Source organism: Tachysurus vachellii, chromosome 1 (assembly GCF_030014155.1).
Source record: "Tachysurus vachellii isolate PV-2020 chromosome 1, HZAU_Pvac_v1, whole genome shotgun sequence".
In the NCBI taxonomy this organism is placed as follows: Eukaryota; Metazoa; Chordata; class Actinopteri; order Siluriformes; family Bagridae; genus Tachysurus; species Tachysurus vachellii.
In genome coordinates this window covers 36,012,209-36,030,073 of record NC_083460.1, presented here as the reverse complement: position 1 = coordinate 36,030,073, position 17,865 = coordinate 36,012,209, and the positions used below count along the sequence as shown (strand labels likewise).

Below are 17,865 nucleotides of genomic sequence, written 5' to 3'. Positions count from 1 at the left end.
TTATTTCAGATTCACTGATTACAAAAAAAAAACTACCGAGTACTTGATAATTCATGGCTTGGATCAGCTATAAAATCTGAATTATTCAGAGAGAAAACATCTGTAACCAAATGTGGAACTCATCCTGACAAACAACACACAGAATAATGTTCAGGCATGATTTATTTTTTTATTCAACATAAAAACAGTCACCTCATTTCATTCCAACTTAGAAAAAAAATGACACTGTAATGATAAGTCGATTAATAGGACGAAACTTAAATTACGGCAATCCTTTTTTTTTAATATCCTTTAATGTTTTTCTTTTTTTTTTAATATAGACTGTGTATATATATATACACTTATATTTTTCTCCATTATACGCACTTCAACAGAAGGTTTTTTTAACTTCGATGTCAAAAACAAACGCTACATATCCCGTCATATTTAGTGTCAGTGTGTGTAAGTGCAAGCTCTTTGGGAGTTATGAGGTAATTTCGTGGTTTGTGTTCAACATCCTCCATATTTAAGCTTTTCCACCCTTCGGTCCATCCCTGGAGGACTCTCTGCTACGTCTTTAGTCCTCGCTGGGCTTTCTTCAGCAGAGCGTCAAAATCAAGTGCGTTATCCTCACTCCTTCTTGGGGTTGTGACCATGTCATGGCTAGAATCTGAAGAAATGAAGAAGAATCCCAACTATTATTGTGACCATGTGGTGCAATAAAACACATAAATATCTTAATTAGAGCCATCAATACTCCCAGAGAAGCTTATCTAAAATTCATCAACTCCTTATGAATAACCAGAGATGGGAATTCAAAAGCAATGTTGTATAAACAAAAATATATTGCAAATCAATATCAGTAACGGTGCTGTTCAAAGCTTGTTAAAGGCTTAATACATTTTGATTTGGCATACTTTTTTACTTAACAGACTTTGTGCTTTTCTTTGTGCTGCTCAAGCTAACACTAGGAGGAGTGCTGGGCAGCTTTTTAGGATGGAGACAAGATGATGTACAAACCTAAATCCAGGTAGTCTGACCTACAGAACTGTCGTCTCCCTCCAAAGCAAATATCGAACGGGAGCTCATCTGGCTGCCTCAACTTTGTCCCTTTCTCGATGGCAGTAAAAGCGTCATCTGTGCTGTAATATGTAACAAATCCATAGTTGTCTCTATAAACAGAAGATATGGAAGGAGAAACAAAGAAAAAAAGACAGAACATCAGACATGGGCAAACAAGTTGTTTTAAATTTTAATTCATTATGAATGGAGAAAGATTATACAAGTTATAGGAAATTTACATGTCTATAAACTCCATTTTGTATGCTGCCCTACGTGTTCCCTGTTACAAATAACCCACCCTTTACATTCCAATGACTCTGTAGTACATAGAGGCATTCATGCATTAACGAGAACAACGAAACATGCCACAAATGGTGTGGACAAAGGTTGCAGATGTGCTGCGGTATCTGGTACTGTATGGCAACTGTCTCCAGCATCAGAGGTTGATGCTAATGTGTACATCTTACCCACGGCTCCTAAAGTGGACCGTGCAATCCTCAATCTTTCCAAACAGTGCAAAGCGCTCCCTGAGCTCATCCTTGGTCATAGTACCACGGATTCTTCCTACATACACCACCCTGCGTTCCTCCTGTGCTCACAAATTTGTTGTAGGAAAAGACAGAAAAGTATTACACCTATTATCCACATATTCTGTTCAAGCAGCTATAAAAAAGGTTTTTAATCAGTTAATATTTACAATGGCTTTCTGCTTGGCCCGGTAAGCATCTTCCCCTTGGCTCATATGGTAGTATTCTCTCTGCCTGCCAGTTCACCAGAATAAAGTGGTGTTAATGAGACACGTATTCAACAACACAGGTTAGAAATGCAGGTCAAATAGCAACATGTGCTTACGCTGACCTCTTCCAGCTGCTCCACTTCTGCTTCCAGTCTGGCTGCGGAGAGTGGGAGCGTGATCGTGAACGACTGAAGGACCTGGATTGCGATCGCCGGTAGCAGCGTTGCCGTCTTCGATTTGGAGAGGGGGAGAGTGACCGTGAACTGGAGCGAGAAGATGAGCTCGAGCTGCTCTCCGAGTGCCGTGATCTGTACCTGAGGAACAGAAATCAGACATGTTAGATAAGCACCGCTTAAAATCTAGGGCTATAAATGTATTAGCAGGAATGTATTAAAAATGCATTCAAATTACCACAACCAGCACATAATACTTAATCGTTATAATGAAAACTAGTTCTGGACTGAATTATTTTACTCCTGAAAACAAGTAGTGCATTATTTTACAGCTAATTTGAAAGACCTGTGAATATTCTGTATTCACCTCTTTCTGGGTGGTGAACATGACGAAGCTGAAGAAGAGCAGGAAGGAGAACGGGAGGATGACCATGAACTGGATGTAGAATCACGATACCTTTTGCGGTAATGCCTCCTCCGTGTCCTTCCCCTGGCTGTAGGACTCTGGGAACATGTACAGTGTGAACAACTTCTTGTTTCTGCATGTTCACCTGTTCTTCTGCCCTCTAACCTGCAGGGGGAGCTCTCTGGAGACAGCAGAACAGAGCCAGAGAGACACTCCACCTCACAAGAAGTCCTGTTATCCATGGGTATATGGCTCGTATGATTCCTTGATACTTTAAGAGATCTGTTGTGCATATAAACATCAGAAAGTGCTCTCTTTTTGCTGAGTCTGAAGTCCTGAGTGCTGCAGTAGTCATGGTCTATAAATGCTAGAAACAGACTTGGGGCAGGGATGGACAGTGAAGGTTGGGATTTTGACTGAATCTTACTCGGGGGCAGTGGCTTAGGTTCAATAATTTGGATGGTTTTGCTGGGAGATGGTTTGGGAGTTTCACGTTGCCTTGCTTTCAGAGGTGTTAAAGGATTCCAGATCTGATGGGGAGGAGTGGCAGGAGGAGTGAGTCCTGGAGATGTACAGAGAAATGAGTTAGTGTTATTGTTCTGAACGCACATCTCAGTCAAAAGCAAAGTGCAAAATCAAATCCTGCAGCACTACTACATTTTATTAGTCTCCCTTTCAGATACTGTTACTACTAATGTCTAGACTGGAATGATACAGGGATCACCTAATAATTGTTAGGATGTCTGCTGTCAGCTGTATCCTTTTGTCCCTTCATACCTCTACAAGTCAGAGCATGGGATAGAAAGTGGTTTTTTATTAAACACCTGTTTCAATTACAAAACGTATATTGAAATCCAATCCTTTTTCGCTGAAGTTTTCAGTGAGGTAATTGCTTAACTCACTACAATGTTCTCCATTGACCCTTTCACCTCTCCGTTGGGTTCAATTTCTGTACTGTATAATCACTGCCATGGCAACTTCTTATCGTTGTTGCCTGAAAACACGAGGCAATTTGCCACAGTTATGAGCTCTGTTTTCCCTGAGCTATTAAGTCATTAAAGAGTCATTGCAGGCAAGATTATTGCAGGAAGAAAATCGAAGACAACTTTCTTTGCAGTTGAATTAGGATTTAATGACTGGTTTTATATCATTAGAGAGATATAGAGTGCTGGTGTAGATACTTACATTCGGCAGTAATTATTACAAACATCATATGTGAAGTATTTTGTATGAAACACATAATGTGCCATACACAAAAGGCAGGTAGTTTCAACATAATTTATTTTCAGTAAGGCTTGTTGAACTTACCCTGTGTCTCAAATTGCTCCAGAAGACTGGTTACATCAGTGGCTTCTATTCCTGTATATGAGGGGAAAATAAGAATGTATTTACACAACATATCTGCTTCTACTGACTTTGGACTACTTTATTATAACTTGTATATTATCCGTCTTGGTTTATGTATTGATAATATTTTTATAATGGCCATATTGCCTAGGAACATGATTTGAGTGTTCATACCATGTGCAATGTTTGCCTGAACTGTGAACTGTATGGATTTAGAATCACCAGGAAATGACTGATATTCTTGTCTTATAGCATGTCATAGTCGTGTGCTTGCTGTCTGAATCTGAGACATGGGAGATGTCAGCCAAAATTATACATCGTGTTAACTCTGTGACCAATCAGGAAGTGGCTTTGAATGTATGCTTATGTATATTTGATGCTTACTGTGTTGTGTTGTGTTGTGTTGTGTTGTATTGTATTGTATTGTGAGGTCAAAAAAAGAGAATAGAGGCCAACATCATGGAATAATGGATTGTTCCACAAGGACATTCATGAAAAATATGACTATCCTTTGCATAAAAGTCTCAAAAACTATAATGCAAGATTTTAAAATCTAGCAGATATATTCTTCTAAGTACATTCATATACTAATGGTCTGAGATGAACCCAAAAGTTCACTCCCAATTTGTACATGCCTTATTAGACAACTCGTATGCTTAAATTACCTATTTCTCTAGCAAATCCTTGCTTTCTCTCTTCGGCAAACTGGCTGGTCACTGGTGTCTGCACTCGATTTTCCTGACACTTTTGCACTGGTATCACTGTCACAGGTGAGGTTGGAGCAGAAATGTTGGTTTTAACAATGCCAGACATTGTTAAGGAACAACTTGTTGAAGAATCCTCAGGTAATACAATCAAAGGCTGTTCTTGAGTGACGGAATTAGACGGCACTCCTGCAGAAGGATTTATATTTGTCCGGTTAGCCTGGGACTCGCCAATTTCCTCTTGCATAAGCTTTTGTTCTTTAGAAAGAGGTTGCACAAACGTAGGATCTGGCTGGAGGGACACAATGACGGGGTTTGGTGGGTCAACAGCTTGCACAGGCTTTCTGATTAATGCATTTTGTTTTAAAACTGATTTTAGGGGCAGGTGAAGGTTTCTTCTAGACTTAGCCACTGCTACTCGAGTTGAGGTCTTGGTGTTGGAGAATGTAGGTTCAACATTAACCTGAGACGAGTTGTAACCTGGTATATAAGGTAGGATAGTGAGCTCTTTAGGGGTTTCGGGAACTGAAGGCCACTTGGTTCTGAAGTCTGTTTTTCTCTCTTCCTTTGGGGGTGTGTTTTGGCGGAGGAGACGGTACTCCTGAAGGCTGAGCATTTTGAGTTTTGCGTTGCCATTTTGAGGAGATGTCTTCTTTGCTTCCTCAGACAAGTTCCCACTCAAATCTGAGGTTTGGGAATCACCATCTGCCATTTTGAGGTTGTTTGTGTATTCTGCTGAACATGAAGTATCTGGGCCGTCACCTTTGTGTGCTTCATGTTCAACCTGGTAAATATGAATTGATGCTAAATCAGTGGCAAATCTTACCTTCTTCTTTATTTTCCTCGAACTACCTGGACTGGCACAGGCTCTCTGACCAGTATCATCCTGTTCCTTTTGTTCCTCACATTTCAATGAACACATCTTTAGCATGTCCACCTGACTGGAGTTACAAAAAGCACTAGATGCTGAAGGACTTTGTGGCTGGGGAAGGATCTGCTCTGAACCCAGGTCAGAGGGATTGCTGACAACAGACATGCCCAAAGGAGTCTCCTCTGTGTCATCATCACCCACAACATCCACGAACACATCATCATCCTGAAGATCCTCAACAGACCTGAGACTTTCTTTCTTATCCATGGCTACTCTGAGGCTGTATGGATGCATGTGCCTGATCAGCTCCACCAGTGATACGCTTAAGAATCCATCCTGCTGCTCGTCCGTACACATGTCAGCATCAGACTCGATACGGAATATTCTCACGGGGCGTCTCCTGGTCTCACTAAGGTCTTCCTCCTCACCATCACTTCTCTGTACGGTGGCTTTCTGGGTCCTGCGATTGAGCCTAGGTCTCAACTTCCTGTCTGAAATCAGGGTCTCTGCCTGTTCAAAATCAAGCATAGCACAAGTTAAGAAACCACATAAGAATGAATGTGTTTAAGGAACAGTTTAGCTTTCCTAAGTATTCCATTACCCCAGATGTAATCAATCAGAGATATTTTTGTATCTGATGTCTGTGACTCTAGTTTTGCTCTGAAGTTGATCAGGCTGCATATGTGGCCGTAAATGTGTTTTAAAGGCATACAGATCTTTAGTAAAGTCACACAGACTTGTTGATGTGGAGCAGTAAGTGTGTCTTACGGCCATCTAAACACATTATATATATTATGGCACTTTCTTGGATAACAATTTCTTCCTACAGGTTGGTAGCTTACTCAAGTTTGAATCTGTAATTGTATAAACACATTGTTCTAGTTTGAACATGAGACATTGTGATTCAAATAAAATGAACGTTATTTAAATAATAAAACAAAGATGTGCATGCTTACTTTTGAATTCGAGGGTGTGAAGGATCTAGTGGCACAATGGGCAGCTTCTCTGTCTAGACAATGCAACCTTACCTGTGGAAGAAACACAAAATCAATTTAACTTTTAAAAATAAATAAATAATTAAGAATTATAATAAAAACAATAATGATGTGATCATTATTCACCTACACAACTGAATTCACTGGCAAAAAAAAAATTTTAAAACAATGGAATAGTTTTAAGTCTTACTCTGGACTCCTGACACCTTTGGCCCATAAAAAGTTTCGAGTCAGGAACTGTGTCAAAGGGGGACAGGGTGTCTTCAATAACGCTGTCTAGCATCTCTGAGAAAGCAGATAGCAATGACGCTTCGCTTTCCTCATCTATATGGATCTTTGCCTAAAATGTATAATTACAAAAATAAAAATTGAGTCAGTCAGACATTTAACAGGTTATACAACATTTGCCAACAACTGAAGAAAAAAAAATAAAAGTAGGCTAAATGATCTAATTCCTCACTTCTTCAGCAGATGAATCCTCAAAGATGGATAAAATGGAAGGTTCCAGGCTGCTGTGAAAGGAGCCTGAAGTACTGCCCAAAGCATCAGCAAATTCAAGGCTATGGCTTTTTGAAGATCCAACCTTCACAAAAATGGAAAAGATAAATACAAAGTAAAATCCTGGAAGCTGTTTGGAATTAGAGCTGGGCAATGTATAATCATATTTGTGCTGTGGTATATTACAATAGATTTTGCTGAGACCTCTCATGCATCCTGGGTCAGTATTTTTACACTGAATACTTTACAGATTATTTTTATTCCTGTTTACTTTTTTTTTTAGTAGACAATAATTCATTAAACGGTTTTCTTTTTCAATGCAATACTACAGTTTTGCCATCACAATACATATCACGTATTACTCAGGGCTGGTTTCGACACATCCAGCTCCCACCAACGGTCCATCCCAGATGTTCTCAACTCTCTCACTCGCCTACTTCCTGTTTGGTGCCCATTACTTTTTTGTTACTCCACTTTGTTATAGATCAAGATTGAGTGATTGTTTATTTTAAACTGAACTATTCTAAAGATTCCACTCACATCTACATGATCATGAAAATTTTTTTTAATTTTTATTGTGTACTTAACCGAGAACATTATATGTGCCTAAAATGCTGTGACTTAAAACATTTTGTAATCTCATGTAGCTTCGATCTGCTCGGCTTTGCCAAACCCGCTGGTAACACAACGAACCAAGCTGTGACAATGGAAAGATACGGCTATATTAAGTAACATGCTGTCAAAATGTTCACCTGACCTCCACACGACAAAAAAAATTAAAACACTGCTTCTGAAGCTTCTTTCCAAATCTTTATATTTTTTACACATTGAAATCTTTACATTTTTTACACTGCTTACACTTCTGTCTGTGACTAACGCAAGGACAACAGAACACTAACCACAATTCTGTGACAGCTTGAGAATAAACTAAAACACAAGAAGCTCTAAATATTCACTACGTATAAAACACTTACTCCACTGCTGTAACGATTATTACGGCGCAAACCACAGCTCTGTTGTGTTCTGACAACACAACAAAGCTGACAGTGTTGATTTATTCTGACAGTGTTGATTTATTTTCAACTTTGACAGTCTTTGTAGCTGCAAGCTAAATCACAGATAAAGCTATGTTCACACATACAGTGATTTTATTGCTTCAAGTTGTCATGTCGCTGTACAATGAAGTTGCCAGTAGGGGTTTCTACTACTAGTTGTCACAGTAATAATGTGGTTGCCTAATGGTTAAAGTGTTGGACTACTGACCAGAAGGTCATGGGTTTGAATCCCAGGTCCACTAAGCTGCCACTGCTGGGCCCCTGAGCAAGGCCCCTGAATTAAACCTCAATTGCTCAGCTGTATAAATTGACTTGAATGATAAGTCACTCATGTCTGCTAAATGCCATAAATGTATTCGTATATAAATGTATACACAGGTGTATATGCACCATATCATATAGGAGATGAAGGAGAAGCTGTGTGTGCTCTTTCCTACGGATCACGTGCGCTCGACTGTCTTCACTCTCATTGGTTGTCGCTGCATCAATTCGCTCCAACTTCTCAACTTTTTCAAGTCTATGGACACGCCCACATCCACTCACCGGAAGTTGCCAGATCATTAAAAATGAACCATGCCGGTCGCTTTGTCTTTGCTTGTAGCATAGCTGGGTTTAAAAGGGAGCGTGAACTCACCAGCCTTCTGCTCGATTATTTTTCTATTATAGCACGACTTTACTGCTTTATTCCTTGCACAAGTAACAAATAATATTTATTTAAAAAAAAAATTTGAATAGGAATTAATAATAATAATACAATTTAAAATCAGATTTTTTATCACACTTTAAATTATTTGATTAACCAGAAATGCTTCTTATGTGGAAGATAGATATAAATAAATATTTATTTTCCTATAAATATGGTAGTAAAACACTAAGTATATAGCTATATGGACCCAGATCACTGTTCCTGTGCTGTAAATACTATAATTTACATTGGAGATTTGGGTTAAAGTGTGAGATAAAGTGTGAGTCGGTTCACCGGTGTACTTTCTGTGACACGCACACGGCTACACACCTTTCCGGTTTGATACGTGACGCCACCTTTAGATAATACAAATCTATCTATGTGACTTTTAATACTATCAAATCAACTCGTTAATATTGAAATAACTCAAACTCCATTGACCTTAAATATATTTATAAAATCTCAATTTAAACGTGACACTAGTGAGTTTTACTGTAAGTTAACGTACACGTGGCCCACGTCCACGTTTATCGTGAGACACGACATTAACGTGCATTAACAGCCGTAACGGCAACTTCCTGTGAAACACACTGTCAGAATTTAATTGTTAATCGAACCTGAGCATCTTGGAAAGCATCTGATGTTGCGAATTCGGTGAAACCGGTGTTTAAATTCCTCCGTCTGTCGCCATGCGGCCCCGCCATCTTGAAATTTACCCGCATGTAACGAGTTTTTTTTTTTTGTTTTTTTTCCTACCTGCATTCAGAGAAATACCGCTTTCTTGCCCTGGGGAGTTCGAACTCACGAGTCGTCCGCTGATTCGTCAGTGCCACTGTCAATCCAGTGTATTTTTTACGAAAATGGCCTGTTAGCCAATCACAGACGAGGAGGTAGGAGTTTAATGATTTCGGGTGGGAAAGAAAAGGTAATAAGTGCACGAGGACGTGCGGGCCGCTGTGAAGACACGTGGTACGAGTTTTCCCGGGAAAAGATCAGTGCCGGCTGTGAGAACATTTTGTACTCTAATAATTTGTAGAGCGCCGTATTTCATGAAGTACAGCCATATTACACTAATCATGACTTGTTTAGTCAGTTACAGTGATTACTTAACCATATACACGTATAGGACGCCGATATTAAACAAAAAAGGTGTAAAACATTGTAAGGTGGTGAAAGGTGACACCTACTGGCAGAAGTCCATCTCTCTCTCTCTCTCTCTCACACACTACACCACACCACACACACAAACACACAAACACACACACACACACACACACACACACACACACACACACACACACACACAATGTAAAAGTCCACATAGTCAGTAACCTGATAGCATGATTTCTCTGAAACGGTGTAGTGACGATGGTATATTTTCTAATTCTTATAAAAATATTCTTGCTGCTTACATTTTGCTAAGTGATCTATACAATTTGTCCTTTCTTTTGTTTACTGTTTACTGACTTATTATCAAACTGTACTGGAAATACTGGCACAAACATGTGCCTGTCTGATCTAAGCCTATACAAGGATTTACATGTTCCTCACAGTTATAAAGAGTCCCAATACAGCATTACAGGCTGTTGCGACAGAGACAGGTGTGACAGAGCATGCAGGTTATTTGTGCTCGGTGCAGAAATCAGTTTTTAATTTATTTTTGTTCCTTAAGGTACAAATAGATATAACTCAATGTAATGCTTTTATGAAGAAAGACTGCTAAAGGTTTAGTGGCCTTGATTCAGGGAACAGCAGTAATTCACTTGCAACCCTGGGATTTGAGCTCACAACTGCCCACTTACATTACAAATGGAAATATATAATTATATATGTATAAGCTATGTACAATGTTTCAGAGATAAATTGAAGGTGACCATTTTGAATTTTGGCCATCTTTGTCATTCTCACTGGTTTAGCACGTCCACGTTATCAATGGCCACCACAGGTTCATGCAGACAGAGCAAGGACAGGAACAGTGTGTAGTGTAATTCATCAGTAATTCTCTTTATTGTACGTGCTTCTATTATACATTTGCTTCATCAAACAGTCATCTATATATGATCCTATGATTAAATAATTGTCATTTTACTTAACATTTTAAAGAAATTCTAAAGCATTTGCCATAAACATAATTTACTAAAGATTTCAACACAAAAAAGGAATAAAAACCTTTTGTTGTCACTTATGTTGACAGTCTCAAGCTCAATGTTGAATATTGCTAATAAACAATTGAATTGTGACTACATGAAATACCCAGCCACTCCTGATCTAATGTCAGCCAGATGCAAAAGTTCCTTTTGCCAGTTCCTTTTTGAGTCTGCTTCCTCTTAAGGTTTCTTCCTTGTATGATCTCAGTTTTTTCTAGCCCCCATTGCCTCCGGCTTGCTCCTTAAGTATTATTTAAATGTAAAATATTACGATTTATATTCTGAATTTTTATATTTCTGTAAAGCTGCTTTGCAGCAATGTCCATCATTTAAAGCTCTGTAAGAGGAAAATTGAATTGAATTGAATTAAAAGACTTACGCTGAGACAGACATTAAGGAAAGTATTACCAATGTTTTTTCCTTTGAAAAATGAGTCCCATCTTTAAACAGACCGACACAGGTTCAGAGCTTATTCACATTTGTGATTAAAAAATGTATTATAGCATTCTAGTAGTAGTTACTGCAACAATAGTTTTCTTTACTTTGCTTATACAGGAAATATGTAAAAAATATTGCCAAGACAATATCAATTAAAAATAATAATTACTGACTATACTGATGGGACATTAGGTACAGATGTAATTATTTTACTTTCTTCATTCAAAGCAGGATACATAACATCTGTTCATCAGCACTATCGAACAGTGTGTTTCTTGGTCTCTCTTGCTCTTATTCTGATGTCCTCCCCTGCCACTCTCTCTCTCTGGCTCCACATCTTGAAACACACACTGTTTGAAATGGGGCCAGAGTGTGTTCAGAGACAGGAGGGAGCCTTGTGAAAGTGGGTCACCTTCCAGCTCTATCCGGACTCCCTGCCATTCTGCTGATAGTCTCTCCTGAGAGGTCTCCATTATCTACGCACCCACACACACATACACAAGTATACCGACTTTGTTTAAATATCAGATGCATTTGAGCTCTAAGACCCTCTTTACTTTCTCTCCATCTCTACACTCAGTCTTGGCTTTCTCTATGCTTTTTCCCCCGTCTATCACCAGAGGCCTCTTAGAAATTTGGCAGGAAACTATGAGAAACACTCAAATGGATCAGAGAAAGTAGAAATCCCATACATTCAAACACACACACACAAACTCAGGAAGACTTCCTTGTATAACCATATGGCAATACCATTTGCAAAGCAGACAAATAATTATTTGATAAGAAGTGTCATATTCTGTTCATCTGTGTATGTTAAATAAAGATGAGCAACAATACAATACCAATATCCTGATAAATTCAACCTGATTAGTACAAATTTGTTCAAGAAAAGATGTCATTTAATTTTGTTTGATTTTATTTGTATGATGTTATAGAAATAATGTTCAAACATTAGCCATGTCCCAAAACGTATCTGAATTATTATACAAATTGAGTTCAGCTTATTGTTATGAATTTGTTTCGTAATAAATTACTGAACAATCTGCTTTATGAGACTATTGTGAGAACCATGTGTCTAAATTCTGTAAGACATCTTTAAGTATGCAGGCATTGTGAAATTTTGATATATCACATATGCCCAATGTAAATATAGATATAGTCTGTGTTCAACACCAGCATCTTGTTTCCCCCTCCAAGGCAAAGTGACATTATAAAGATGGCGAAGGAGCACTGACCTTCAACCTGACACCACATGTGCCATTTCCTTCTTGGTGCCAACAGTGTAACCATACACCAGTGAAGGACCTGATATTGGCTCTGTCCATAGTTCTGGCTCATTGCAGACAGAATTAGAGTGTCCGATAGAGAAGCTAATCTACAAACAGCTGATAGAAAGCTGACAAGAAGGTTGTGGACCCAGCTCCGGGAAAAGGACTATCTCTGTGTTGGTCCTTTTCTGAAGTTGTGTTTTCCCTGTCTTTCTTGTCTTTGTTGTTTCTGGGAAAAGGAATTCCCTCCTACATGGAGGCTGAAACATCTGTTAGGGAGCCACAGTGGAGCTTAGTGCTGTCGCTGGAGACAACGAGAAAGGTGAAGAGACGTGGCTGTCTTTGACAGACAAAGACATTAACGATTTCATGTTTCCAGAGGTAAAGGATTGGCTGCACATACATAAATTTACTTCTTGCTGTTGTAGGTTTATGCTGATAGATTCACAATTTTTTTTTACCATGGTGCAGTTCAGCCAGCCCTTAAGTTCAAGGATAAAAATTCTGTTGATCACTAATGGGTTTAGAGGCTTGGGAAAAGTTTCAGGGCATTTGGGTTGGCATTGGGTGCCTTAAGGGTCATGAGGGACTTGAGGTTGGTCTAGGGGGCTTGGGAACAGTGTTAGAGGTTTAGAGTGTTGGTGTTAGAGTTTGGGTTTTAGAGTGTCAGAATCTTGACAGTGGGTGTTAAGTGGCATTATACGATTGGGTCTGTTTTCAAGGGCTTGTGGGTGTCATCAGCAGGTCAAGAGTGGCAAATGGTTATTTGGGACAGCACCAGGGTCTTTGAGTTGGCATCAAAAGTTTGAGTCTCAGCATCTTGGTAGAGGTGTCAGAAGATTGGGGCCAATGGCAGGGTTGTGGGTTATTGTCAACCTATACGCCATTTCAGGGGCTTTTTGGTGGTGTCAGGATCTTGTTAGATGTATAGGCAACTTTAGGGTTTTGTGGGTTGCATCATGGATTGGTTTTGTTATCAGGGTGTAGATGGCAACACTTTAAGCAGGTCTTCGAGTGGCCCCAGGAACTTAGAGGTGGTGTCATTGATTTTAAGTTTTTGGGATGTTGGTGATCGTGTCAAAGGTTTGGGGCAGCAATAGGGGTGGTGGGGGGTGGTGTGTGATGTCAGGGGTTTGGGACAGGGGCAGGGACAGGTTTTGTTGAAATAATTTATATTCTGCAGCTAGGAATCAGTGGTTTGTAAAGGAAAAAACATCTTAACAATTGCCACAATCACATATTAATATATATGGCTTGAACAGCTACACATTCAAAATAAATGACTAAAAACAAATGCACATATATGTCATCTTGGATGAAGGATTGAAGCCAAATAAATTTAAGATCTGGATCTGGGGTTCTATTATAAGCTGCAGGGTTTACCCATAATCTCTGTGTCTGCATCCTATTTTCACAAAGCAATACTGGCACTGTGTCGGTATAAAAGGGTTAATACTCACATGGCAGTAACCACAATGGTTCTCTAGTGAGTGCACACACACACACACCACACACAAACACACACATGTTTGTAACAATCCTCAGATGGAAGGAGTGCTGAGTGTGCACAGCAGTAGAAAGAGGGCGTCGCGGAAAGCACATAGTTTAGCTCTTATGTAACCTGGACCCCTGGTAGGTAAAGGGATACTGGAAAATTCTACATTTTGATTTCTCACATATTGTCACAAATAACAACCACACTATTCATGGAAAACCTGTATGAAGAAGCACTCTCTCTGCTGCTGAAAATGTCTGATAATATTTGGCTGATAAATAAAAAAAAAGCTAAATAGACTCATGGCATAAATGCACAATAGATATAGGTGTGTATAAGGTAAAAGCATGTGTGCACTTGTTTAACATAGTTTTTTTGTCTAGGTAAGCATATGTGCCTGAGCATGTGCGTGTGCATGTGCATGTGTGTGTGTGTGTGTGTGTGTGTGTGTGTGTGTGTGTGCGCGTGCATACACTCTTGTCGTGCGTTTGTGATCACAGCTCTGCCACATTGCCATGGCGACGGTACCCTGTATGGGTGAAGTGGGATGGCTCAGTGGCTAATCCTCCGCCTCTTCACGCTGCTCTCCTTCACTCCTCTTTTTTCTTCATCCCCCTTTCTTTTCTCCTCCTCCACTGCTGCTTGCCTTCCCTCTTTCCTTGTCCCATCCCCATCTAATTAGCTCATCTCTCTCTCTCTCTCTCTCTCTCTCTCTCTCTCTCTCTCTCTCTCTCTCTCTCTCTCTCTCTCTCTCTCTCTCAGGGGTTTACTAACAAGAAGGGGGTGAAGATAGGTAGAAAGACGGATATAAAGACATGCAAAGAGAATAAAGGCTAGGGAGATGAGTAAAAGAGGAATATCTAAGATAGGTTGAAAAGGAAGTCTGGAGCGTGAGAAGAAAAGGCGAAGGAGCGAATAGTTGTATGGTTATATGGAGAGAAGAGAAAGGCAGAAATGTGCGAGAGGATGAGCTGTTTATGTTGCACCTTTTGCTCCAAATTGACATAACCTTTACAGGTTCAAGCAGATGAAAGGGAATTTCCACAGCAGTCCTGCCGTGCAGTAAAGTACAGATGAAAAGCAAAGAAAACATGTGGGGTGTGCATGAGAGAGAGAGAGAGAGAGAGAGAGAGAGAGAGAGAGAGAGAAGAAACAGACTGTCTTTATTTTCCCAATGCTGCACAAGAGCCAAGGGTAAATGAGGCTGAGAGAAGTGCTTTTGTACTATGCAGCAAGCAAGAGTGTGTGTCAGAGTGCTCAAAGTGTGTGTGTGTGTGTGTGTGTGTGTGTGTGAGAGCACACAGGAGGTGAGATGATCTGATTGTGCAGTCAGTGTGAAACATGTTGCAAGAGACTCTCCCAGACTAAAAGCATTTCTCTCTCTCTCTCTCTCTCTCTCTCTCTCTCTCAATTTCTCACTTCCTCTTCTTTCCTCTCTCCATTCTCCATCCTTTTCTTTCAGTATCTCTTTTCCTCTCCTGCCTCAAAGAAATGTTTATGCCACTCAAGCTTCTGTCACATTAGCATAAACTGCTACAAATGTGCTCCATCTTTCCACAGTTTCCCTTCTTCCCATTTATTTTTGCCTATTTTTATTTATCGTACAATCCCAGCTTCTGATTTTGGGGTTTCCAACTGTAGGTTCTGTAAACCTTTCTTCTGTAGAAAGTTTAACCTGTTAAAAGTTCCCTGAATGTTATTTTCATATAACATTTAGAAAACTTTCCTGTTCCATTTTTTATTCTAGGTAAATTGACTCAAATGTTTCCACAGTGTTGCATAAGCAACATTTTAAGGGGTCAAGAGGTGTCCCCCAATTATGCCTATTTAATATCATGGCCCTAATTTACTAAAGGTATTCACGTGCAAACTCGATAACACATGCAAAAAATGTGCAAGCTGATGTATTAACAATCTCTACACAGGATTGAATCTTTCTCATGAGTAAATGATCTGTTGTTTCTGTTGGGTTTGTATTAATGAATAATGAATATGCAACTTGGAGTGTTTACACAGAAATACAGTGTGGGGTTGATGCAACTGGATTATTCAATAGGCAATTTGCTGTGCCTAAAAGTCACTTTGGGAAAAGCAATTGTGTGCAAATCAATAGAATTCATATAAAAGTTATTACAAGTATTAGATTTGTGCAAACCCATTTTTTGCCAGTTAAGAACAAAAGTATACAATTTGGTATATTTACATTTACAAGATTTGGCAGACGCCCATATCCAGAGCGACGTACATAAGTGCTTAAATCTCTATCGTTGGATACATTAATGCTGATTCATTAGGTTACATTCTTAAGATACCATGAGTTTAAAACATTGTTCAAAGTTACAATGAAAAGGTTTCAAAGGTTTCTTTTTGTTTGTTTGTTTGTTTTTTAATGCAAAAAATAGGGAAAGTAGTGCTAGTTAAAGTGTTTCCTGAATAAATGGTTCTTCAACCGTCGTTTGAAAATAGCCAGTGACTCAGCTGTCCAGACCCCTAGGGGAAGTTCATTCCACCACCTTGGTGCCAGAACATAAAAGAGTCTTGTAGTATACTTGCCTCTTACCCTGAGAGATGGTGGAACCAGTCGAGCAGTGCTGGTAGATCGGAGTGTGCGGGGTTCAGTGCAAGGAGTGATGAGGGCTTTGAGGTAACAGGGAGCTGGTGAATTTTTGGCTTTGTAGGCCAGCATCAGTGTTTTGAATCTGATGTGTGCAGCTACCAGAAGCCAGTGGAGGGATCGCAGCAGCGGGGTGGTATGTAAGAACTTTGGCAGGTTGAAAACAAGCCGTGCAGCTGCATTTTCGTTCATTTGCAGAGGACGAATTGTGTTCATAGGTAGACCTGCCAGCAGTGCGTTGCAGTAATCCAGTCTTGAAATGACAACAGACTGAACAAGTACCTGAGCAGCCTGTGTGGACAAAAATGGTCAAATCTTTTTAATGTTGTAGAGAAGGAACCGACATGAGCGAGTCACATTAGCAACATGAGAGGAAAAAGACAGTTGATTGTCCATGGTTACCCCAAGGTTACGAGCTGTGGCTGAAGGGGAGATCAGATCGTTGTGCAGTGATATAGCAAGGTCATGACCTGGGGATGAATCACCTGTGATGAACAGCAGTTCAGTTTTGCTAGGATTGAGCTTTAACTGATAAGCAGTCATCCGTTTGTGATATTTCTGCCAGACATGCTGAGAGCCGATCAGAAGCTGTGGTATCTGTGGGTGGGAAAGAGAAGATAAGTTGTGTATCATCAGCATAGTAGTGGTAAGAGAACCCATGTTAGGAAATAACTTCACTAAGAGAGTGAGTATACAGGGAGAAAAGAAGAGGACCAAGTACTGAGCCCTGTGGGACACCTGTGGAGAGTCTGCGTCACTCCTATCCATGTTACCTGATATGAGCGTCCTTCCAGGTAGGAAGCAAACCATTCCCAAGCTGATCTGCAAATCCCAAGACTCCTGAGGGTGGATAAGAGAGTCTTATGGTTGACCGTATCAAACGCTGCTGAAAGGTCAAGGAGGATAAGGATGGATGATAGTTTGGCTGATCTAGCAACATGTAATTTCTCAGAGACATCCAAAAGGGCTGTCTCTGTGGAATGAGCTGCTTTAAAGACAGACTGGTTGGGATATTGGAGGTTGTTCTGTGAGAGATAGACAGACAGCTGATTATAGAATTTTTGTAAAAAGCGAGAGAAGTGATACCGGTCTGTAGTTACTGATGTCTGATGGATCCAGAGCAGGTTTTTTTAGGATAGGAATAACCCTTGCTCTCTTGAAAGTAGTTGGTACCTGACCAGATGCTATGAATCTATTGATGATAGTGGTAATGAAGGGCAGAAGGTCTTGCAAGATGGTCTGGAGCATAGTGGAAGGGAGTGGATCCAATGGGCAGGTGGTAGGATTGCAAGACTGGATGAGATGTAAAATCTCTTCTGCTGCTACAGTTGAGAAATGCGACAACAAAGGAGTGGGGGAATCCAGACTGTGAGATGTAAATGCAGTCAGGGC

General features: G+C 39.9%; 1 protein-coding gene across 2 annotated transcripts; it reads right to left on the bottom strand.

The window, feature by feature from the left end:
- Positions 1-181: 181 nt before the first annotated feature.
- si:dkey-93h22.8 (uncharacterized protein LOC449943 homolog) lies at positions 182-9,374 on the bottom strand. Of its 2 annotated transcripts, none has more exons than XM_060885084.1 (12): positions 9,268-9,374; positions 6,734-6,856; positions 6,464-6,613; positions 6,235-6,306; positions 4,369-5,788; positions 3,665-3,715; positions 2,318-2,918; positions 1,900-2,091; positions 1,739-1,802; positions 1,509-1,630; positions 1,000-1,151; positions 182-649 (listed from the first exon to the last, which is right to left on the bottom strand). In XM_060885084.1, exons 1-12 carry the CDS (start codon positions 9,271-9,273, stop codon positions 549-551), a joined length of 3,054 nt encoding a protein of 1,017 aa, XP_060741067.1. In that variant the 5' UTR covers positions 9,274-9,374; the 3' UTR covers positions 182-548. The 2 variants fall into 2 exon arrangements, with proteins under 2 accessions (XP_060741067.1, XP_060741059.1); XM_060885076.1 differs by lacking the exon at positions 9,268-9,374 and adding an exon at positions 9,129-9,256 and having other exon boundaries at positions 183-649.
- Positions 9,375-17,865: the final 8,491 nt, after the last annotated feature.